General features: G+C 47.6%; 1 protein-coding gene across 3 annotated transcripts; it reads left to right on the forward strand.

Moving 5' to 3' along the window:
- The first annotated feature begins 241 nt into the window (after positions 1-241).
- HMGCS2 (3-hydroxy-3-methylglutaryl-CoA synthase 2) lies at positions 242-24,387 on the forward strand. Of its 3 annotated transcripts, none has more exons than XM_014605194.3 (10): positions 245-855; positions 2,570-3,024; positions 9,798-9,923; positions 12,285-12,449; positions 12,840-13,008; positions 15,179-15,349; positions 17,929-18,035; positions 18,874-18,999; positions 20,171-20,297; positions 24,154-24,387. In XM_014605194.3, exons 1-9 carry the CDS (start codon positions 743-745, stop codon positions 20,275-20,277), a joined length of 1,539 nt encoding a protein of 512 aa, XP_014460680.1. In that variant the 5' UTR covers positions 245-742; the 3' UTR covers positions 20,278-20,297; positions 24,154-24,387. The 3 variants fall into 3 exon arrangements, with proteins under 3 accessions (XP_059584246.1, XP_014460680.1, XP_006276790.1); XM_006276728.4 differs by lacking the exon at positions 24,154-24,387 and adding an exon at positions 22,510-23,961; XM_059728263.1 differs by lacking the exons at positions 15,179-15,349; positions 24,154-24,387 and adding an exon at positions 22,510-23,961 and having other exon boundaries at positions 242-855.
- Positions 24,388-24,645: the final 258 nt, after the last annotated feature.

Raw genomic sequence — 24,645 nt, forward strand, 5'->3', positions numbered from 1 at the left:
TAACAAGCTGGTTCAAAGTCTGGGACGGACAAAGCTTGCAACTTCTGGAGAAGTTTCAAACCTTTTCTCTCTTGGCTCATAATTCTCTAGTGGTTGCTGACTTTGCTGTGCATCTCTGTGGCTGATAACCCACGGGGGAAGAGCCCACCTGGTAAATATTTGACTGGATGAATTCATCCAAGGGCAGAGTCCTTAGACATGGGAGCTATGGGGGCTACAGTGTTCGCTAGTGCTCTTTCTCCTCCCATGAGCTACCAGAACTTCTCACAGGCATGTGTGGGAGTCACTGGCTCTCTGGGAATAGATTGGAATAGATTGAAAGTTATACAGATGCTTCTGAGCTTTCAAGGGGGAGCAGAGGGGAGCGGACAGATCTGCCAGAGGGGCTGTGAGCAAAGGTCTTTGGAGTACATGAAAGCCCTACAAGGAGGGGCAGTAGGAGAAAGCCCTGAGGAGGGTGATAGGGGAGCAGAAGCGTGAGTGAGGCCCATGGATAGCAGCAGAAGTGGCAAGCGGGGCCTTGGCGGTGGTGTGGGGAAAGGGTGCTTCTGTTTTGTCGTGTTGGCCAGTGTGCGATGACCTTTGGATGAGCAACCAGTGAAGAGCACACAGTTTACTTGCCTGATAAGTGCAGGGAGGGACTTAGCCTGGCCCTGCAGCTAGAGGCCAGGGAATCTATATAAAGTGCAGGTGGATCTGGACGGGGACCTTGCTGCTGTGTTTGGCCCATCAGCTGTGGAAAATGTTCCGCTTCTTCAGTCGCAGCAAGCGCTATTTGCAAGTGAAGCGAGTGCTGCAGAGACAGGAGCAGCCCTCATGGCCAGCACACCATGTGGCAGCAGCCCAGAAGGGCAGGTGAGTGGTAGTTTTTGGAGTTTGCCTTTTGGGATACAAGAGCACCTTTTCCTTTGCCTCTTTTGGGAATCAGGGCAGAGCACTTGCTTTCAGCTGAGACCCAGCAGAAGGGCCATTCGGATTGTTGCTTTCTGGGTGGGGACTTGACTTTCTCTGGAGTGAATTTCTGGGCTTTGCTATGCAGACAGCTTTGATGCTGAAGAGGGATGGGTATCAAGTCCACCAGTAGCAGCTGTAACCCATGCTGAGATGTGCGTTTGTGGTGTGGAGGAAGGAGATGGAATTCCTTGCTGGTGCAGAACTGGGAAGGGACAGGAGCACCATGGGGACTAAGTGGTAATTTAAAGGGATCTAGATGCATGGGGTTATGAATAACAAAATGGAACAAAGTAATCACAAACCATGATCCTGGGAGGGAAAAAGCCTGGACTTGGTAGGGGCGTAGGACTTAGCAGTGAAGGGGGCAGCAAACGAGCTCTGAGTTTGCAATCTGATAGGGCTGCATAGGCAATGACATCTTGTCCCATAGCCAGCCAGGGGAGAGTGCTTCTCTAAATTTTGACACAGGTACATCTGGAATATTGGGTTTAATTTTGTGCCCATCCTTATTTGAATGGGGCTAACACGTGAAGGCATTACTGAGAAGAGTCACAAGGTAATCCAGGGAGGAGGTGTAGAGCTAGATTTTGAAGAGCTAATTATGTACAACTTGGCTAAGAGATGTTATAATTCTGATAGTAACATCTAGGGCATATACTTCTTTATACTCTGGCCTGATTTAAGACTCAGTGAAGCCAAGGTAAGATTTTTCATTGACTCTCAAACACCTTTGAAGGCAACCTTTTCAAACACTAGCCAGTTAGTTTACTTATAGTTGTCTCCCCATGGTTGTAGAGAGTACATGCCTAGAAAAGCTAGGGTGAGGAATTAAGAGAAGTATAAATTAGACAGGATACCAGGTGAATGAATTTCTGGTCTGTTAGGCTGTCAGGCAACATCCTGAGGGAGCTGATGGGAACCCCAGCAGTTTGTGCTGGAAAAATTCTTCACAAGCTGGAGGATCAAAAAGGGTATTCATTACTAGGGCTATTTTTATTATATAACTCAAGGGACCCTGCCCTAGGGAGCAGAAATGAATTCTACAGGATGCAGGGCATGAATGAGGGCTCCTTTCTGAGGCATGAATCAGAGTTATCAGGTTTTTTACATGTGTAGAGAGGGAATGATGTTGCTGCTTTCAGGATGTCTTCAAGAAGGGCATCTCTGAGAAAGGCCATGAACTTAAAAGATTATTGCCTTGAATGAATTGCTGTCTCTTTTCTTCCCTTGATTGGGTGAGTGTGGGCAGACAATTACCATGGGCCCCAGGGGTTATGGTGTCTTCTCTATCATCTGTATGTGCTTGGTGTAACAGGTTTTCAGTCTCAGTGTCTGGTGTCCCGCCATTGCTTGTGTGTGTAGACAGCTGGCTGTGTGCCCCCTTGAAGTGTCTCAGGTCTGTTCTCTGGCCTTGAATAGATGAGCATGGGCAGCCAATTACCATGGTTCCCAGGGGCCTGTATTTGGTTGGCATAATAGGTTTTCAGTCCTCAGGTACTTAGTGTCTCCTCTGTTGTCTGTATGCATGTACAGCTGGCTGTGTGCACCCTTCAGACATCTGGGATCTTTTCCCACCATGTACCAAAAAGATTGGCAGTGCTCTCTTTGTTTGCAGTTTTTCCACCATCCCTATGGATCGCTCATCCCGATCAGACTTGTGGCCAAAGGATGTGGGCATACAGGCCTTGGAGGTGTACTTCCCTTCACAGTATGTAGAGCAGGTGGAATTGGAGAAGTATGATGGTGTGGAAGCAGGGAAGTACACGCAAGGCCTGGGCCAGAGGCAAATGGGCTTCTGCTCAGCCCACGAGGACATTAACTCCCTCTGCCTGACTGTGGTGCAGAGGCTGGTGGAGCGCAGCCACCTCTCCTGGGACTCCATCGGCCGACTGGAGGTTGGCACAGAGACTATTATTGACAAGTCCAAGGCAGTCAAGACAGTCCTCATGCAGCTCTTCCAGGACTCGGGGAACACTGATGTTGAAGGCATCGACACCACTAATGCCTGCTATGGTGGCACAGCCTCCCTCTTCAATGCTGCCGACTGGGTGGAGTCCAGCTCCTGGGATGGTAAGTGGGGTCCAGCAAGGCCTGGTCCAGTGTAAGGAGTGAACGGGCTCCAGTCACTCCACCTGGCACTTTCTGGAGTCCAGCCAGGAAAGATGGCAGATGACAACTAGGTTGATATTGGTGAGCAGGGGGAATGGATGAGCTCTGCCTTTGCCTCATGGTTATGATACTTCAAATTTTTGTCCCTCAAGCTTCTAAATCAAAGCCCTTGACGCAGACTGGATTTGATCATGAATTAGCAGTGTACCCCTGAGTCAAATGGAGATATGATGTCACTGTAGTTCTTGCATGAGGCCTGTTTTTATGGAGGGAGTTGTAGAGGGCACAGTGTCCCCCAATTCCTGGCCATGCCATCCTGGGAGCAGCTCTGAAGAACACCTCAACAGCCTTCCCATCTGCAGCTGCTTAGTAGCACTCCTGATGGCTGACAACTGCTTTGCAATGAGGGAAGGGGAGCAGCTCTGGTTGAGAGCAGGGTGGGGGCTGGCTCTACAAATTATATAAAAAGTCCTTATCCCTTGCTGCAGGGCATACCAGAAGATGGAGGGGGCTGGGAATGAAGAAAATCTGAGAGCCAGCCCTGCCTGCACCACCTATGTGCTCTCAGATGTGTTGAGGAGTTCATGGGGTAATCCTCACCAAATTGGCTGCTTTGGCCAGGAGTCAGGGAAGTTGGTGTTGAGGCCTGCCAAAGCAGGAGGCACTGCCTGTCTAGGCTAGCAGTACAGGGTCTTTAAAGGAATGGCAGGAAGGGGACTCCCTCACCCAGTAGGGCCCAGCTCCAGCCCCACAAGCAGGCTGGACTTAGCTTGCTCTGACCTGGAGCCATTTTTTAATATTAAGGAATTTCTCCCCTATTACATAGATATTGCTCCTCTCTCTGTGGAGGTCAGTCTGCATTCAGTGGAGGTTGGCATGAGACCAACACTTCCATCAGATCCCTGCTTTTACCCATTTTGTAGGCAACCATCAGTCCTTCTGGATCATGGTGCACTCTTTAGACAAAGCCATTGTCTCCAAGGCATTGTCTCTTTGAATTGGCAGGTATAGGTTTGAACATAGCAGCCATGGGGATGGGTGAGGGTGGGTGTGCACCCTGGACTCAGGGTGTGTTCATGTGCGCATGTTTGTCATGAACATGTGGGTAAATACAGAATTAAATGGCATGAGTTACGCCTCAGGACTGCATAGCTGCAGACACACAACATGCTTCTTATGGACTACATTGACTTTCCCCCATAGTAAAGGTGGAACGGGCAGCCAGGGCACAGCCTTACACTGGGGTCATCATGTTACTTCACGATAAAGTTACCTTTCAGGAAACGAGGAGTCAATATATGTTGGTACAAGTTGCACCAGGGTATCAGTTGTGTGTCCTCTCTCCTAGTCAGTGTTATCCTGTTTAAAACAAACCAGCTCTGCTGCCACCTAGAGACCAGGTGCTATCATGGCAGTCAAGTTTGGGAGGGCTGGTCCTGTGTCTGCTCCTTATTATAGAGCAGGGATGATAAATGTGCAGCATGTGGGCCTCTGATGGACATGGCTGTAGGGAGTTGGGGAGGATCCCCACACTGCTGCAGCCACCTAATTGCTACTGGCCCCGTGATCTGGCCTGCAAGAAACCTGCAGTGCAGGGCCTGGGCTGACTTTAACTCCTCTGCTATAAATGTATTAGGGAATAGAATCCAGGTAAATTACTATGCAGTAATCCTGGGGCGTGTCTGCTCTTGGTGTAGCTAGAAAGCGAAAAAAACAAATAGAAGAATGTGTGGAATGAGCGATTGCAGGAAGGAGGTGGGACAAACAGGTGTTGTGTCCACCCAAATTCATGGAAACCCATGCAGGGCTTCCCATTCGCATCTGCTAATTGTTGCTTGCAAATGTTAACGGGTGCAAGTCACAGCTCCATGATGCTCCCTCAGCCTAATCTCAGCTGCTGTAACATGTAGCAGATGGCAGATGCTGGCATATGCTCCTAAGGGACCATATGCCAGCTGGGAATATCCCCTCTCTTGCCCCAGCACACCACCAATAGCATCGGAGCATCGGAGAAGGCAGGTGTGGGAGCTGGCTGTATCTCTTGGGGAATCCCCCATGGCTGGGGAATCCCCACCGCAGCACATGCAAGTGCCAAGCAGTTACAATGTCATGAGGAAGTGGGATGTATCTGCATAGAGCAAAGGTCCAACTTCATCTGTGGGCTATATCTGCAGAGAGGAAGGTCCAGCTTCATCTCAGGAAGGCAGTGCCCAGGTGAGCAGCAGGGGCTGGTTTCCATTAAGGATAAATCACCTGGTATAAAAATGTAACCCTGGCGGTGGTGCTACCTGCAGCCATGTCCAAACTTTTGGGATCCTGGGATGCCCATAGGTCTTGGTCTACTCCCACTCTGTCTACAGGCTGGGAGCCACCATTCATTGGAGTGCTGTCCTGTGGTCCTCCCCTCATCAGACCACACACTAAATAACTATTTACAATAATTTATTATTTACAATAATAACTAAGAGAGTGACAAGTTCAACATCCCATAAATAACAAACAAAATACTTTCAACGAGCTCAATAATAATCTATAGCAGCAGATAAAGCAATGACTTATCATATAGCAAAAGCAATGATGTTATTAACTTTAACACTCAGGCAATTTATAACAGGTATATACACTTAATCAGCTAGGTCTCCACAAAATCACTCTGCCTGCAGCAAAGTAGCCCACTGGGGAGCGGGGCTCGTCTGCCTCAGAAGAGGGGTGGCGATACTGTCATCTGGACAGAAGATGGGGGTGCTTGTTAGGACCTTGGGTGTGGCTGCTCCGGAGACCAGGGTTTCTTCTCTTGTCCAGTCTTTCCTGGATGCCTACAATCAATCACACCATTCCCCAGACACTTCCCAAGGCAGCTCCCCTGTGGTTGGCACCTGGAGTGCCCCTTCTCAGCTGTACTTTATTGAGCTCTCTGCTGGAGCTCCCACACAGCCACTGATTCCCTACTGCTTTCTCTAGCTCTCCCAGAAAGCCTCCTCTAGCAACCCCTGTCCCCGATCCCCTCCCAGTGACTCCCTGCATCCAGGGATCTTAAGAGTGGGGAGGGGAACCCATTTGCACAACCCCTGCTCCTTTAGTAAAGGATAGCAGGCGATTCTGGGTACTCAGTAGCTGGTGGCTCCTCTGCCCTCAGTAGCAGCAACAATTCTTCTGCCAGTTGTCTTCTCAGAAGCAATTGTCCTGGTAGCAGCCCCCTCAGAAGCAGCCCTTCTCTGCACAGCTTCAGCTACCCTCTCCCCAGATAGTGTCCCCTGTTTCCCTGGGCTTCCTGCCTGGAGTTACAGCTGTGCATTCTGTGTACCACCTGCTGCAGAGCCTTGTCCCAGGAGTGCAAACACCCTGATTGAGCTTGCAAGCTTGGAGGAAACCCTTCAGCACCTTTACAAAAATAATGTTTGTTATAAGTTCCTGTTGCTTAAAACAGGGCTGTCCAACTGGTGACCCATGGGCTGCGTGTGGCTGCCATGGGGTGGTTAACACCAAACTCTGGGCTTCTCCCTGGCTGTCACCTCTCTGCTGCTACCAGGATCTCTGAGCTTCCCCTTCCTCCAGCTTCCATTTTCTGCCCCTGGAGGTGGGATGGGTGGTCTGTGGGGGCCTGGGAACCCTGTGGCCTGCATGGGGGTGGGTGGAGGGTATTGAACTGCCCAGATGGTTGGGGTCACGGGCCTGTTGTGGCCAATGTGACGTGGCCCTGGCCACTCAGAAGTTAGACAGCCCTGTTTTATTACAAAAGAGATGTCCTGAGTAGCGTAATAGCAGAGGGGTGCCACTTTACTCCCCCACCCCCTCAAATCCTTGTGGCTATTAGATGCTCTGTCTACAACATCTTGGCATTGTCTCAAGACCCCTATTATACTAAGTACCTACACTCTCAGGGAGGTGCATTTCTGAGAGAAATATTGTACTACAGTGATTTCTTAAACATTTTGACCTTGGCCTCAGTCTTTCTGAGAAGTGGGCACCACAATCAGTCTTTTAGGTAGTTTGTCAACAGTCTTTACAGTTGGTTTCCACCCCAATCTTCACCACCCTCCTCTGCTTCAAAATTGAGCTTATTCTTTTTGCTTGATTTTATTTAATATTTCATTTTGGCTTGAAAGGCATATTATATTATTCTTGGCTTCTGTAGCTTAAAAAGATCTGGGATGTCAGCTCTGGTGTGTACTGGTTTGGGGAGGAGGAGATACTTGTTGGTTGTTACAGATGAGGCCTTTGGTCATCCCTCTGACCAAATGGGCAAGGATGTTAAATATTTAAGAAAGGTTTCCTTTCTATAAGATGTTAGCCATTGCTGTTAAAGAGGTCTTAACAAGAAGTAACTAGTTTTAAATAGAACAAACCCTTTGCCTTGCTTTGCAAGCTTCTTGATTTCTGTGATATCATAGATTCATAGATGTTAGGGTCGGAAGGGACCTCAATAGATCATCGAGTCCGACCCCCTGCATAAGCAGGAAAGAGTGCTGGGTCTAGATGACTCCAGCTAGATGCTTATCTAACCTCCTCTTGAAGACCCCCAGGGTAGGGGAGAGCACCACCTCCCTTGGGAGCCCGTTCCAGACCTTGGCCACTCGAACTGTGAAGAAGTACTTCCTAATGTCCAGTCTAAATCTGCTCTCTGCTAGCTTGTGGCCATTATTTCTTGTAACCCCCGGGGGTGCCTTGGTGAATAAAACCTCACCAATTCCCTTCTGTGCCCCTGTGATGAACTTATAGGCAGCCACAAGGTTGCCTCTCAACCTTCTCTTGCAGAGGCTGAAGAGGTCCAGGTGCCCTAGTCTCTCCTCATAGGGCTTGGTCTGCAAGCCCTAAACCATACGAGTGGCCCTTCTCTGGACCCTCTCCAGGTTATCCGCATCCTTCTTGAAGTGCGGTGCCCAGAATTGCACGCAGTACTCCAACTGCGGTCTGACCAGCGCCCGATAGAGGGGAAGTATCACCTCTTTGGATCTATTTGTCATGCATCTGCTGATGCATGATAAAGTGCCATTGGCTTTTCTGATGGCTTCGTCACGCTGCTGGCTCATGTTCATCTTGGAGTCCACTAGGACTCCAAGATCCCTTTCCACTTCCGTGCCACCCAGCAGGTCATTTCCTAGGCAGTAGGTGTGCTGGACATTTTTCCTCCCTAGGTGCAACACTTTGCATTTCTCCTTGTTGAACTGCATCCTGTTGTTTTCTGCCCACTTGTCCAACCTGTCCAGGTCTGCTTGCAGCTGTTCCCTGCCCTCCGGTGTGTCCACTTCTCCGCATAGCTTTGTGTCATCCGCAAACTTGGACAGAGTACACTTCACTCCCTCGTCCAAGTCGCTGATGAAGACATTAAAGAGTATCGGTCCAAGGACCGAGCCCTGCGGGACCCCACTGCCCACACCCTTCCAGGTCAAAACCGACCCATCCACCACGACTCTCTGGGTGCGACCCTCTAGCCAATTCACCACCCACTGGATCATGATTTCACTAGTTCTCTGGTCATCATCCAAATCCTCCAAGCTAGACCACTCCTGAATTTCTCACATAAAAAAGGAGGATAAAATATTTTCAGATTAAAAAAAGAAACATTTTAGTGTCCCTAAACTTCCACCTTCAAATAAGGAGAGGAAAAGAGGCCACAAACTCTATTTGCCTCCTTTGCTGGTCTCTGAAGAGTTCTCAAACACTAGCTGAGGATACTTTCAACAATATCCCTCATGGGTAAGGAAGCAGGTGGCCATAGATGAAATACAAGGAAGGCGAAGTTTAACATTTGCTGTCATGAGGTATGGAGCTCCTTTAGCTCTATGAAGCCCACTGGGAACTTGGCCATTGCCATTGATTTTACTTGATCAATTGCCATTGATTTTACTTGGACATAAGGGTCAGCAACAGTATAGAACCTATTAGTCCATGCAGTACAGATGACCCTCGCTATTCGTGGGGAGTATGTTCTTGTATCCCCCACGAATGGCGAAATCCGCGAATAAGGTACGGCTGCTCTGGTGATGGCGGGAGAGTGGTGGCAGGCGTGCGGTAGCAGTGGGAGTGTGGTGGCAGCAAGCTCAGAGCTCCCAAGGAGCTCCTTTAAGTGTATTTAAGAAGCAGGCTCAGCATTAGTGAATATTTGAAACTGCGAATGCTGAACCCACAAATAACGAGGGTTTCCTGTATATAAATATGGAATGAAAGATGGCGGTTCCTCTCCCCACTGACAGTGTAAGGAGACGACTTGAACAGAGTTTGGGAAAAAGGCAGGATTGTTATCCTTGACTTACAGCTGGGAGATTGAGATTCAAAGAGGTCCCAGGATGTTGTCTGTTTTCAGATCTGGGGGTAAAAGTCTAGTCTCTTTAGTCCTTGTTTTGCCATTAAGACTTTTGAATGATCCTTCCTCCATGCCTGTGGTGTTGGTGACATGTCAGTGGAAAGAGATATGGTACTTAGGGGAAACCTGTGGTGAATTGAGCATGGCCCATAGGGGTAGGTGTCTCATATGGGATGTTGCATGGCTTCTCAGTGGGAGTGTAGCATGGCCTCATGGATTTGGGGGCAGGAATGCAAGTGTTTATTAGGCTTTATGTTTCAATTATCTATATCCTGAACACTTCTTTAATGTGTTATGTTCCTCCTTATGTATTAGCAAACTTGACTCCACTGTAGTTTTTGATCTGGGGCAGGGGCAAGGATGCATCCAATTTTTATGTCCTCTGTGCATGCTTACAGTTCAATCATTTTCTGCTCTCTTTCCTCCCTAGGCCGATATGCTTTGGTGGTCTGCGGTGACATTGCTGTTTATGCCACTGGGAATGCCCGTCCCACAGGAGGGGCAGGAGCTGTAGCCATGCTGGTTGGCCCGAATGCCCCTCTGGCACTAGAGAGAGGTTAGTATGGCTGATGGAGTGGACCTTTCCTAGGAATGTTTTATGGCTGACCCAGGCAGAAAAGACTCTAGTCCTAGGCTACTCTCAGGGTTAAGGACTGATATGACAACTAGGGAGACCTCTCTCTGGGCTGGAATTCAGGGACCGCTGCTGTTGTTATAAACTCGTCTGATATGCTTGTCTTTTTATGCACCCCAAGGCCTTGGGACATGCTATCTAAGGCTACATGTCCATTTTGATACCAGTTCCCCCTGCTTTTCCATTAGCTGGAATTTTTGGAGTTGGGAAGATATGTACACTTCATGGGTGAGCTGTCATGAATAGATTAGCATTGAGCCAAGATTGTGTTTGTAGTTTGAAATCAGTGGGAGCTGTACATCAAAAATGAGTTCATTCAAGTCCCTAATGAGGACCCCAGATGACTTTGTCTTGCTTAGTGATAGCAACCTAAAACATTTTATGCTTATATGCAGTCTAACGAGCCCATAAAGGAGCTCACTGACATCTTGCTACAGTGGTAGTGATGAAATACCCCAGACTTGTTTGCCTGGGAGACATCAGCTCTCAGGGTCCTGAAGCCTGAAATGCAAAAACCTCTCCTAACTCGCCTCTGGAGGACTTTCACAGATCATCTCTGATCCAGCTCACCCAGCCAGTTGCACCCAGGGCTTGTCTTTGGATGAAATGTCAATATCAAGGACACTATCAGCCCTCTTGCTATCTTGGATGGGCTGTTACCTCCTTAAGGCATGGGTCTGAGAGCTAGGAAAGCTCTGGCAACACTGATATGACATGAGTCTCTCAGGATCTGCTTTCACTGTTCTCAGTTTCTGCTGACCATGAAGTGATTCCTGAGTTAGCTTTAAAGTAGCTGGCATGGGCACTGCCAGCAGTGTGACTACGACAGCACAGAGACTCAGCATAAGTTGCAAAACCCATTCGAGAAGGTGGTTAAAAATCAGAGAGGTTCACCTGCACTGTACCCTGTGTAGCTCTGGCTACTCTGCAAGGGGTAACCTGAACTAGCAGGTTTAAAGCTAGCTTGGGTATGTCCAAGAAAAATAAAGCCACAGCAGTGACTTCAGGGCAGTTATGGAATCATTGGAGTCCATTCAGTTCCAAAGTAGGTTAAGGTACAGTGGCTTAGGGAAAGGAGCTGATGGCCTGGTGAATTATCCCTGTACTCTAATATCAGCCATTGACACACCTGAGCCTCCAAGTGGGCCCTTCCTTCCCATCATCTACTCTGATCTCCTTGAGATTTCTGACACCTGGCACGATTTGGATGGGGGCACTAGCAACTTGAGTGCTGAGAGTGGAACACAAGGGCTGGGAGCAGGTTGGAACACGCAGGTTCTCCGAGGGTGCGCTGAGCCTGTATGACAGGCCCAAAGCCCCTTCCTGTCAACCTCCAGTGAAGCTGCTAAATCCCATCCTCGGGAGTAATCTCTGCTGGCAGACCACTTCCCAAGTGTCTGCAGCCTGCATCCAGAACTGAGTACCGGGAGTAATGAAGATCTGCTGTGCTGAAGAGATCCTGGCAGACAACAGTTATCTGTGCATTTGTTGGCTCTCATCATGGCTGGAGCAATGCAACATATACTGATCCAGGAAGCCATCAGGGTGGAGGAAATTACAGCTAGTATCAAATGCTGTAGTGTTTCTCCTCACCAACAAAGTATACCCAGCAAAGCCCATCAAATCTACTTTCCATGCCCTACCCTGCCTTCCTATACAATAGGCAGCAAGTTCACTGCCTACATTCTTATTTTCAAAATACTCAGTGGCCTGAGCCCAGGATAGCCAAGATCTGCCTAAACCTGCTTCAGGAATAGTGCAGCAAACAGTTTCACTCCTTGACCACTATGGGCCTTTCTTCTGCCAGGGTAAGACAGTCTGAGACAGTGGAATGAATTCCCTCCAGACCTAAAGACTGTTTTAAATAGCACCACCATATGCCAAGGGCATGTCTGTATTCTCTGAAGTGAATACAGAGCAAGCTGTACATATAGATCTTTAGAAACTTACCAAAGCAGGAGACTTGACATGAAATTTCTTCTCTGGGAGGATGAGGGACAGAATGAACCCTGTATGCCACATATTAATTGTGGCACTTGATGCACTACTGGTACTCTGCCCATCCATGACAGTATAAGACTCTACATAGAGCAGAACAGACTATAAAAGCTGTAGTATAGATCCAGAACAGGAAAAAAGGCATAAGGGAGTGAATTAAGGGATTGAGTGAGTTAATTTTATTGTGGTGGGGTTTGGCTAGGAAGTGCATTGCAAGTTGGTATTCAGTATTGCAGATGGTTCGGCATTTGATGTTCATTCCTTTGCTGTTTTTCACCCTCCCAGGTCTTCGAGGAACCCACATGGAGAATGCCTATGATTTCTACAAGCCAGACTTGGCTTCAGAGTATCCTGTGGTAGATGGGAAACTCTCAATCCAGTGCTATTTCCGGGCACTGGATCAATGCTATGCTGTCTATCGCAAGAAAATCCAGAGCCAGTGGCAGAAAGGTAAAAAGCTTAGCAGTCACCAGGCAAAAGTCTTTTTGTGAGTCATGTGACTCCTACTGTATCAGCCCATGTATTTTCCCCTCTCTCTTGTGGAAATCACAATTTGGTGGATTCTTTGCACTCTTCCCCATCACATCAGACTTCACTCTTTCTGTTTTGTTCAGGAATGGTGGTTGTCTCCCACTCCTCTTCTGTGTTGTGTAAGGTCTGTGGGTTTCCAGGTAGAGAAATGGAGGGGTATAAGGTTGGCGGACACCCAAGAGAGTTTTTCAGTGGAAGTCTGAGGCCTCCAAAAGTCAGTGAGATTTTGTGTAACTTGTTGCCTCCTGGTGGGGTTGCAGTTGATGGGTGTCATCTAATGCCTGGCTTACCTCTCGTATTTTGTTCTAGAGGGGATCACCAAACCTTTTACCATGGAAGACTTCCAGTTCATAATCTTCCACACACCCTTCTGCAAACTGGTACAGAAGTCTGTGGGACGGTTGCTGCTCAATGACTTCCTGGCAGCTCCCAAACCTGACACTGAGAGTGGCATCTACAAAGGGCTGCAGAGCTTCCGGTGGGTGAGCTTTATGGGGTGAGAGCTGTAGCTCTTCAGGGGAGTGTTGGTCCCTTAGCCTGCTGCCACTCATAGAGGTGGAATTTGGTGGTGGGATCTCAGGCAATGGGAGGAACTAATTTTCTAGTAGTGTCGCAAGGTGTAAAATACTTCACTTGTAGGGATTTCATGCATTCAGGGACAGAGATTTTTCTCAGGGGCTGTTATTTTCAATAAGCATAGAAGCATAGAAAAGTTGGGCTGGAAGGGACCTCTGGAGGTCAGCTAGTCCAACCCTGTGCATGAGGCAGAGTAATGATGCTGAAATTGATAATAGGCATACCTGAATTTATTTAGTACTTACCATCCATTTTTCCCCTTTTATAAAGGGAGTCAGTATCCCTGTCCCCATTGTACAGTTTTGCTACGGAGAGGAAAAATGACTTGGCCAAGGCACCAGCAGGCAGTGGCAAAACTGGGAATAGAACCCTAGTCCCAGTACAGTGCTTGAGGGTGCTGGTATTGTTCAGAAAGTAACATTATTTTTGACTTGGGCTTGGAAAAGGAATGTGATTTCCTTAACAAGGGTGGCAGACAAGCAGGAGGGTAAGATTTCCCTGCCATGCTGGTGGATGTTCTGGTAGATGTCATTCTTCTCCCAGGGGTTGTGTGCATCCTGGCAGATGGCACTTCAGTACTAGGGTCTGTGAGCATGTGTCTAGGTGAGCTGGAGAGCATGCCCCAGTGTGGTGAGATGTCTCCTTTTAGGGATGGGTGGTGAGTAAGGGTTGTGGGTATTTCAGGTGGTTGCTGTTTCTCTAGCAGGAACTATGATGTTGGGTCCAGTAGAACACCTACCTCTGGGGAAGCATCTTCTTAGGGAGAGGCCTGATTCTGTACTGGCTAGGTGGGGGGAATTTTTGTGATGATTGCTAAGTGTAGTTTAGCAGCTTGTAGTGCAATGAGTGAGATTTCTCAAGTGGCTGCAAGTGGGTAGTAACAGAGCAGAAGAAGACGCATTACTAACACAACTTAGGACTCCATTGTTTTCAGTGCTGTATCTATGTAGAACTAAGAAATGGCCCTGCCCCAGAGATCTGACAGTCTAAGCATAAGGCAAGAAACAATGGGTGATACAGACTGGGCAGCATAAAGATGCAATGAGATGATCCTGCTCTGCAGGATAGGCAGCAGTCTGAGGACCCCAGAGGCCTGGCTGAAGCCAAGAATGTTGTAGGGCTCATGGCAAACAGGCTGTCCTATAAGATATAGGAGTGGGGAAGGAGATGCTGCAAAGTACTTTGGCTCAGCAGATAGTAATCTCTATAGAAGAATTTAGGGGCGCTTGTACATGTGATGGTTGTCACGATGTACACATGATGAAAATGTCATTTGTGTGGCTTTTAGCCGCACAAATGACATTTTTGTCATGCGTTGACAAAAATAGCACCTGACTGGGGCTGCCCAGGCAGGTGCTAGCAGGCTGGGTGCTGCCCCAGCTCAGAGGCAGCACTTGGCCCAATCCGACTGTTCCCTGAGCCCACCCGGGGAGCATTGCCCAGTGGGCTTCCAGCGGGCAGGCTTGGGGAACAGTTGGATTGGGCCAGGTGCTGCCTCTGAGCTGGGGCAACACCTGGCCCACTAGCAGCCCATCTGGCCAGCCCTGGGGGGTGCCGCTGCTGCAGAGGAAAGGACCAGGGCTCCCTGCAGCTCAGGGACACCTCAACTTGCTGGCAGCTCACCCCCTGGCTGCAGTCAGGCTCCAGCTCTGACAAAAAAAAAAAAAGGATTGGGCCCCTTGTCTTACCGTGACAGAAAAATTGTAATGGTAGGTTTCAATTAAAAATTCACCGTTTCAATTTAGGGGGCATAGAATAAAACCCTGAGGACTAAACCCCCATCACATGTACAAATGCCCTAGGAGTGCAAGCAGGGGGAACTGCCATTGTGGATTGCAGACATTTGCAGACTCTGGCCCTGGTACTGTTCATACAGCTTTGCCAAAGTCCCTGAAGTTGTGTGAGAGAAGGCAGCCAGAGCCGAGTTTGGAAGAGGTGTGGCTAATGGTGCCAGCAGGGATTCAGGTTCAACTTTTAAGTCTTAACAGATCAGGGCTTTTCCCAATCTCCTTCTCTGCCATGGTTTTGAAGGCTCCTTGCTCATGAATGAACAATCCCCTCCTCTTCTGCAGTGGTAAAAAGCTAGAAGACACTTACTCTGACAAGGATGTGGAGAAGGCATTTCAAAAAGCAAGCCTGGAGATTTTCAGCCAGAAAACCAAGCCCTCACTGCTCCTTTCCTCTCGCAATGGCAACATGTACACCCCTTCTGTCTACGGGTGTCTCGCCTCTCTCCTTGCACAGTGAGTCACTCCTCTGTGGGACCCCCTTCCCCTGCTTAGTCTGCCCTCTCCCTTCTCTGATCCACCTCCAACTTCTGCCCTGTCTTTGCAGCCTAACCCACCTTCACCAAAACATCTCAGATGCCAACCACTAATAAACATAATGAAATGTAAGGACATTTATTAATGTCAATTAAGTTATGCCAAGAACCCTGTGAATGAAGGTACTACAGCCATATTGCTGCCAGGGACTCCACAGTCTCTGTGTTCTAGTATCTACTGTGATGTGCACAGTAAGCTATTAAGTGATATGTTGTCAGCAAAAGAAAACCAATAAGATGCCTCATACAGCAAATGCCTAAGAAGTCTAGTGATTCTTGCCCCTCTGAACCTTTTATCCCTTTAAAAATCTAATCCAAGAATGTTCCTAAGATTAGACGCACAATCCCCAAGTTGGTTCTGGCAGTGTTAGGGTAAGATATGAAATAGCTCATGGTTATTCCTGTGAAAATGACTTGCTTGGTTTGATACCCACCTCTCAGCTGGAGAGGGCTGGGGCAGGTGGGATCCCTCCCACCTGGGGTAGAAGGAGATTGCAGATGTGGTCAGAACCTGTTCAGTTAACGTGCTTCAGACCTGGTACATATCATGACTACAACTAGTTCTAGAGTTGGGATATCTGGCCTGTTTTTAAAGCAGTTACATAGGGGAGATTTGCACAGCACTGGCTCAGCAAAGTCCCATGCCTGGACTGAACAGGGAGAAGGTACAGCCCCATACTCTGTTCTCTTATCCCACTGAGAATACTCAGCAATGATGTTTCCATTACGAGAAGCCCTTCTATATTTATGTCTTTCCCGCCCTGACATGAGCATAGACTCTAGTCCTCGCTGTGAACTGCTACTTTTAAGCTTCAGCTATTTTTGCTGTAGTTTTGCTAATAAATAAAAAGTATGGCTGCCAGGCTTGTTGCAATGAAAAGCTTGAAGGGACTGAGCTGAGACTTGTGCTGAAACCTGGCAGAGGGCCAGCCTAGGGGATTGCCAGGCACAAAGACAGCTTTCATTAAGGGTCTGATCCTGCTGGCTTTATGCTGAATTGCTGTTACTCCCATTCTGAAGGACCTTTGTCAGCTACTTAGCCCGAATGGAGGAAAGCTGAACAGAAGACTGGGAACTTTCTACATTTTTTCCTGAGGTTGCCTTTATATCTTTGAAACCTGGTGCAAAAATGGAGCCATTAAGGTGCAATACAAAGCTGGGGCCGGGAATGGATGTAGCATTTGCCATTATGAATGTTATGCCTTTGCACCCTTGTGAACATCTTCAGCTCCCAGAGAGAAGGGGGACCCCTCTAGAAAGGAACAGATTCCAGGTTCCACCCAGTCTTCTCTCTGGTGCTGGTGGTGGTGGGAGAGGCGGGGAGGGGAAAGTTGTTTTTTGTTTTGTTCTGGTTTAGCTTCTTGAATGCTTTACTCTGAGGCTTTCCTTTTCTTTTGATTTGATTCCATGCATGGTATAGTACCCCCAGGATTATGGACCTTTTAGGGGAGATGAGTACCCCTTGTTTTGGAGCTGTTTGCTAGGGGTGCTCTACCTGTTTGCTTTTCTTCCCCAGGGCAGAGCCTTTCTTACCTCAAAAGACAGAGTCAGCACTGGTTTCTCCCATCAACTCCAAGTCATAGTGATATTTTTTAATCCAACCTCGTGTGTTTTAAGGGAGAGAACAGAAAGAACCAGATGGGCTTGTTTCCACTTGGTGTGGAAGATCGGGACAGGAACACACTCCAAGATAGGCAATGGTTTCCTAAAATCTGTACATTCTCGTGTCTACTCTGCCTCCCAGCTTACAGCTTTCCCCTAATCAGAATAGCATCCTCTGGTCTCCCTTAGTCTTATCACATGATTAATGCTCATCTGTGTTTCCACAGTTCCCCGAAGTGCTGCTCAGCTATCTAACCTCTGTGGGTTTTATACTGCACCATCACCATGGTAAAATAGCTTTGTGGGGTGTGATTGTCCAGCCCCTCACCATGGCCTCCTGTCATGGGGTCTCTTAGCTGCCATCCTGAGGCATGTCTGTGTTTGGTCCTTCTAGGCCTTCCTTAAGGGAATCTGCTGGTTTGGAAAATCTGGTGTTTCTTTCTTTGACTGTAGAACACGTTTCCAGAGGATGCTTATATAAGGATAGTGCCATGTTACCTCCCTATTTATCATAACAACCAGGCAGCAATGATATCAGCCACTTGCCAATCAGGATTCTGTAACCTGCCTCTATCCCTTCAGCCCCACAATTCTTTATGCCAAGGATGTAAGGATCAGAGAACAAATCTGCCTTCCCTTTGTCCTGCTTGCTAGTGGCTACCTACTATTGAGCCCAGGGAAATTTTCCCTCTGAAGTGGGGAAAAGGGAAAATCTTATTACAGACCACCAACTTTTTCTGGTTGCCCTAGTCCTCATGCATCCAGTAGTTACTAGGTGTGTAGATCAGCTACAGGAAACATGCCCTTGCAACTGGCTTCTACATAGCTCCAAGAATTTGGGGTTCAGGTGTCTGGCTTGGCTGCTCTCCATCACTGGCTTACTTTGAATTGCTGCAGATGTTCTGCACAGCAGCTGGCTGGCTCAAGGATCGGGGCCTTCTCTTATGGCTCAGGATTGGCTGCAAGCTTGTTCTCCCTTCGAGTCTCACAGGATGCTGCCCCAGGTATGTCCGTTCCTGTTGGCTCCCTCTTGTTCTGGAATACACTTGTGCAGTTGTGCACTGGCTGCCAAGACAACATGCTGCCCCTGTCTCTGGCCAGTCTAGTGTAAGCCAATGGGGAAGTTTCCCTTGCAATGCTTAGACCCCTCACTTGTAAGGCCCACCCCAGTGCTAAGTGCAAGGTCTTGTGTCATCTGCTTGTTGTACCTCCCTGAAGGAGGGTGCTGGTGTTCAGAGGCTTTGTATTGAATTGGGTTTAATGAAGGACAGATTCCACCCTGCCGCATCCAGGGGTTCCAGGCAGGACAGAAGGATTGCAACACATTTTACGTGAAATCCACCCAGGCCTGGGCTTGACAACAGCTAACACTGGCTGCTTCAAAGTATATGGGGCAAAGCCCAGGTATGACCACTTAGGGCACCACCTGCCCATGATGGGGGTACTTAATTGCAATAGAAATCCCTCAGGGGTTGGCTTAGATTAGAATATGAACTGATTCATGATGAAGGCACAGAAGGGTGTAAGGAAACAAATGCTGGGAGTTGGGTTCATGTTCCCACGATCTCCACACCTTCATCTTGAAAGGGGTATTGATATCTGGGCTTGGGCCACCACAAGGCAGGGAGAGATGGGATCCATTGCTTGTAGACTTCTGAGTGGGTTTGCCTAGCTGGGGAAGGAGGCATGGGGCACACAGGAATGAAATGTCCTTACAGTCTGGATGGCCATGAAGAGGAGAGATTTATGGCCTGAAACAACAGAGTTCCCTAGGGCACACTGTCACTTCCCTGGAGCTCTGCTCAGCTTACTTCTCTCACTGGGAGGTTTTCTATATGCCAGGTTCCTCCCTGGACAAGCTGGTTTCCAGCCTCTCTGACCTGCAGACTCGCCTGGATTCCCGGAAGTGCATCCCGCCTGAGGAGTTTGCACAGATCATGAAGTTGAGGGAGGACACCCATCACTTGGGTACGTACTGTAAGATGGCTCAGCAGTCAACTGCTTCCACCATTCTCATGCCAATGCCTCACTGGGGCTGTAAATTGGCACTTAAGGAAATGGCCTGGTTGTCAGACACTCTGGACCCCTACTTCTCTTGTCAAAAGTCCCATAGCAGCCTGCAGGATCAGGCCCTGACCCTGGATGTCTTGGAAAGGCTCACGTGAGAATCCCTGCTGCCATGTTGGTGTTGAGAGGGAGCGAATCCCACCTGGGTGTGTAGAGCTGCCCACAAGACAGAACTGCAGCCTGTTGGAGAGCACACATGAGCAGGGAGCTGCTGAAAGGCAGTAACTATAATACCTCAGAAAGTCCCTTTTAGAGACATGCTGGCAAGCCCCTACAATAGTTAGCACCAGGAGAAGAGTGGGTGTCTGTTCTCATGGATTGTCTATATTCAGCTCCCAGGGTCTCTGAAAACCCTTGCTGATATCTTAATTGTGAAACCTAAGACAAACCTCATGATAAACTAGCTTTTAAAGTGGATGGATACCAGTCACCTTATAATTTACCTGGCAATTTTCATGCATTTCCTTTGACCCTTTGATGGACAAGCTGATTATAATGGGACAATATTCCACTCTTGTCAGGTTAAACTATAGGCAGCTTGTAATCACCCCTCTCTCCCAGCACCACTGACAGCTGAACCGCTATGAACAAAGACTGGCTGTGGGCAAGGCTTTGGGGATGATTGATTAGGGCCCTTTTCTAACCTTCCTTATACCACTTGGCATCTCTGCTGGCAAGCTGGCAGATGGGAGCTGTCTAGAAACAAGTCTGACCTAAGTAGAAACCCATCTAACTCCCTTGTTGAGTGTGGCCCAATGGCTATAGCAGAGAACTGGGAGTCCAAGGACTTGGGTTTTATTCCCAGCTGTTACTTTTCAGGTAGAAACATCCCTCCCAGGACTGCCCTTCGAAAGGTGCACAGCACTGTAGGGAAACGCTAGCCCCAGACTTGCTGTGATTTCCACATGCCTTCTCCCTCAAGTACTTGCATCCAGGAACTTGAAGTTAGGAGTTGCAAAGGTTACTTCCTAGGAAGCATTAGGCAATGCTCCTAGCTTGCCTAATACCCCAGAGCTACAACAACATTGAGTGACCATCCATCAGTCTCTCTCTCCTGTTTCTCTCTCTACAGCAAACCACACTCCCCATGGCTCCAAGGACAACCTTTTCCCAGGCACCTGGTACCTGCAGCAAATTGATGACAAATACCGCCGGGCATATGCCAGGAAACCACTTTAACAGGGAACAGGACTGTCCAGGTAGGTTAGAATCCCTTCTTGAGGACTGGGTTATCATAGCAAATGTGAAAGTAGATGGGGGTCTGAGGGAAATTTCTGGGGCAGGAGGAGGAGGAGGAGTTAGGTCTTGTTGAGGACGAAGGAGAGTTGTCTCAGTTTATCCAGATTGTGGGATGGGGAGGACTTCATTATGGAGTTGGCTTCTCCCAGGAGGAGAAATTCCAGCATGAGAAGGAAGAGCAGGAACTTATCTGGAAACTTGCACAAGGCAAAGATGGCTCCAGTGATAACAAGGATGGTCTGGGGATACCTGCTACTACCTGGTCATCATGGCAACACAGGAGTGAGCAAACTGAGTCAGACTCATGATCTATTTAGCCCAGTCTCCTGTCTTTCAGGATGAGTCATATTGGGGACCTCTTAGATTTTGTCAGGCAGGGATGGCAGATCCCTCTGTGCTGGCCTGGCATATGGAGATTTCTACACCACAAACCCCCTGCTACTTCCTTCAGGAGGTCAAGGTCACCCTGCTGTCCACATTCCTTGCCTATATCTAACAGGTCCTGTGCAAGGGTAGTCCTCACCCATATCGCCTAGCCCTCTGGAGTTTGTTGTGAGATTCCTGCCTTGTCAACCCCTCCAGCACACCCCAATGTACTACTTCAGCAGGGTGCAGGACATCAATCTGGTCCACTTTTTGTCACCCTCTTCCTGGCCCTGACTAGGCTGTCCACCTACCAGACCAGGAAGGAGAAGTTGGCCAGAGGAACCTACACAGCTGCGTGGCTGTCTTCCTTTCCCTTGTCTGAGCATGTCTCCGGATAGAGTTTCACTGGGCGTTGTGCACAGGCTCCTTAGATATGTTTGAAGGGCAGTGGTCGCTAGCTAAAGTTCTCTATTCAGTGTCCTCCCTTGAAACCATAATTATTAAGCTATAACCTGCACTCCTTTTCCTGTTTTATCATGATTTGTCCCATGGGATTAGTTGTTGTTCATTTAATGACTCCCTAGCCACTGAAGGGACCTTGTAATTCCTGGGGGCCTAGGCCCACCATCAATGTTTAACAAGTAGGACTGTGTCTCAGAGACAAGAACATCAGAAGGAATTGAAGAACCCTGAAGCCATGTAGTTTAGTGCCCTTTGCAAACAGTTTATCACTTATGGAGACGACTCTTGGCTATTCTCAGTAGCCAGAGAAATGTCTGGTTCCTCTTTGAATCTTGCTAAATTCTTGGCAAGTTTTGAACAGGGATTGGACAATGGTCACAGCCTGGGCTCTTCTAATCCATCTTGCTTGTCACCCGCACTCTTTGAAATTGTAGGTGCCTTCACCTAACTCTTTTGTCTGGTTTCTGAGGACAGTTCCACCTTCTGTTTTACTCAATGCTAAGTAAACCACAGTTGTTTCCAGTAGGCAGCTAAATTTCCTCTCTCCCTGTCTTGCACCCTGCAGCCCTGCCTTGAAGTTTGGGGAAGGGGTTGGTGGGAGAGGAGAGGTGGAAATTATCCTTGTGAGGTGGAGGGTTTGGGTAGGAAAGCTAGTGGATTTGTGCAAAATTGGGAATTTCCAGCCCAAAGGAAACCTGTTTTTTTAATATTGGTTTTGTCCTGGGAAGGGACAAAAAATTGAAATTGTCCACATAATGGGAATGCCAAAAAAAAAATAAAATTCAGAAATGTTGAAATGCAACATTTTCATGTCCCCCAAATGGACCATGGTAGAGGGCTTTAAGGGGTACCAAAAACCCATGTCTAATCATCAGAGCAGTGGCATGATTCTGGAACGGCCTTCCCTTAGGCTTTCTTGCCCTCCTATCTCTTAATTAGTTTCAGACTCCATCTGGATAATTTTTTGGAAGAGATTGAACAGCATAGCACCTAAAAAAGAAAGGATTGGACTTGATGGCAAAGAGATTTCTTTCCAATCCTATGTTCTAGTAGGACTCTGGCTTATTCATCTCTCTGTTCTCAATGTCCCTGAGTCTGGTCTCTATCTTCCAGAGGCAGAAAGTTGCCAGAATAGGGTCAGAGCCTTTTTGCTGAAATGATGAAGTATAGATAGGTCATGGAGGATGAGAACTGACTCATTAGCCTAGTGTGTTTAAGGTGACACACACTGGTGATCATGTCAAGGCTCCAAATTCCTATCTGAGATGCAGCTGAGTTGGCACTGTGGCTATGGCTGGAGAGATGAATGATAAGCAATTCGTTCCCATCTCTTTGTCCCTGCAGATCTGTGCAACTTTGTGAGAATATTGCCTGAGGTGATGGTTTGCCCAACTACCATGCTACTAATGCAAAACCAACAGACTAGATGCCATGAGTGACTGGTGCCTCCTGAATCTGGGGGGGGCACCCACAAAAGCCGCCAATGGCAGCGGCCCTGTCAAGTGGGGCACCAGCCCTGCCAACAGCATCAGTGTCGGCCGTCAGGAGGGGCACGTGCACCCCCTACCAGTTCCCTATGCTAGATGCAGACACAGCAAACAGACAGAACCAGCTGCAGAAACATCCTGGCTTTGTCACCACAAGGACTGAAGGCTTGTACATGCTTCAAGGCAGAGTCTGCATCCAGCTCAAGGACCTAAAGGGATAAGGAGCCTGGTGGAAATATTCAGAGCCATTCGGACCTATATATTTGAAGATGCCTTCCCTTATGGTCAAGTCCTGTAGAATCAGGCAGGAAACAAGCCAGTTGAGTTCTACAGAATGACAACACATTCTGTAGACCTTTAGGGTAATTTTTGAGAGCCTCTTGGTAGATTTTCATACATTCTTCCTGTAGGAGTCTATAGGGTAGTTTAAAATTTGACAGATTCCACCCTTTCACCAGCAGTTCTAGCTCTAGCTCTAGCCATCCCTAGGCTAAAATGATCTTTGAAGAATATCTTGGCAGACAGGAGTTCCTTTTTGCAGTCTTGTGCTTTTTTGTATTCCACATTATTTTCATATAAGATACAAAACTAAACTATTACATATAGCAAGGGGCCAGGGAAGGAAAAACATGGTGACATTGCAGCAACTAGGAAAACTGAGTGGTTTCATTCACAGATCTATCTTTTACAATGCAAATGAAGTTGGTTTAGCATTGATGACATGGCAGTACTTCTAATAGTAATAAATATAATACAGGGACTGTCTGCTATTCTGTGGTTGTACAGTGCCAAGCCCAGCGGTTGGCCTCCAGGACACTATGAGAACTATATTATTAATAATAGGATATAAAGAAGAAACTGTGTGTGTGTCTGGCTCCAGTGGGAAGCCCTTTGTGTAGGAGAATTACTGCTGCTGGGTAATGGCTGATTCCCTTGACACTTGGGGCATATCTCAGACAGTGGAATTTAAGGTTATTTCCTTTAGACTTGTGTTCCAAACCATGAACCAGCTAGCCTTGGAACAAATGCTGCTGCATTGTTCATATCTTTAGAACCACATGATCTCACCAGAGAGTAGTCTGGACAAGCCACTATTAACTCACAGGCCTGTTTCTTAATCAAAATGTAATAAATGATGTTCATATTATGTTATTTAAAGTTAAACTCCAAGTCAAGAAATGTAAAGGCTACATCTCTTACAGCAAAACCATGCACAACCTCTGCTTTATGACATACTTTTAAATAAGAGACATTGTATGAAGGATTATATTTGGCAAGAATACAGGTAACAAATGTTATGTGGAAGACAGCGCCCATGAAGCTAAGTGTCTCTATCTGAATTTAAATTTCAGGATGCCTAAGTATTTTATGATTTTAGCAGTGTCTATACAAGTTCTTGGGAAGGCAGCTCTTAAGCTTGAAGCATTACATGTGTGTAGTCTTTATTTAACAAGAAAATGCACCAATACAAGAAACAAACCCCCACTTCCTTTTTTTTTAGGGTGTGAGGATGCAGAAACTTTAAAGAAAAAAACTTAAAAGAAAAAAATGTCAGCACCCATTCTTTTCTTCTTGCAAGTAACCTTCCAAACTTGAGTATTTTCTGTTGCATGTGCCCTCATGTAGGTTTTCAAGGTGGCCTGCATTCTATTTTTTGTTAGCACAGTGCCTAGCACATCAGGGCCCTTGTCCCTGACTAGATGCTGGAGTAATAAAATAATGATTTATAGTTGAATCGGCTAATGCCCAGCAAAACATGGGCTTGAGGTGCAAAGATGCTCACTGCCAAATCTCTCCTGGAAGGTCCAATCACTCTGTCATGTCATCTCCCTTGGGAGAGAAGCCCAAATAATATTTTTCAAGTGGCAATAATACCCTTTTTTCCACCCAAACACCCTTCCCTGCCTTAAACATGACTGATGAGACCAAGCTCAGCTCTCCTGCAATACCTCTTGGTCCTGAAAGCAAATCTGGGACACTTCTGCTCTCAACA

The sequence above is a fragment of the Alligator mississippiensis genome, chromosome 5 (genome assembly GCF_030867095.1).
Source record: "Alligator mississippiensis isolate rAllMis1 chromosome 5, rAllMis1, whole genome shotgun sequence".
Classification (NCBI taxonomy): Eukaryota; Metazoa; Chordata; order Crocodylia; family Alligatoridae; genus Alligator; species Alligator mississippiensis.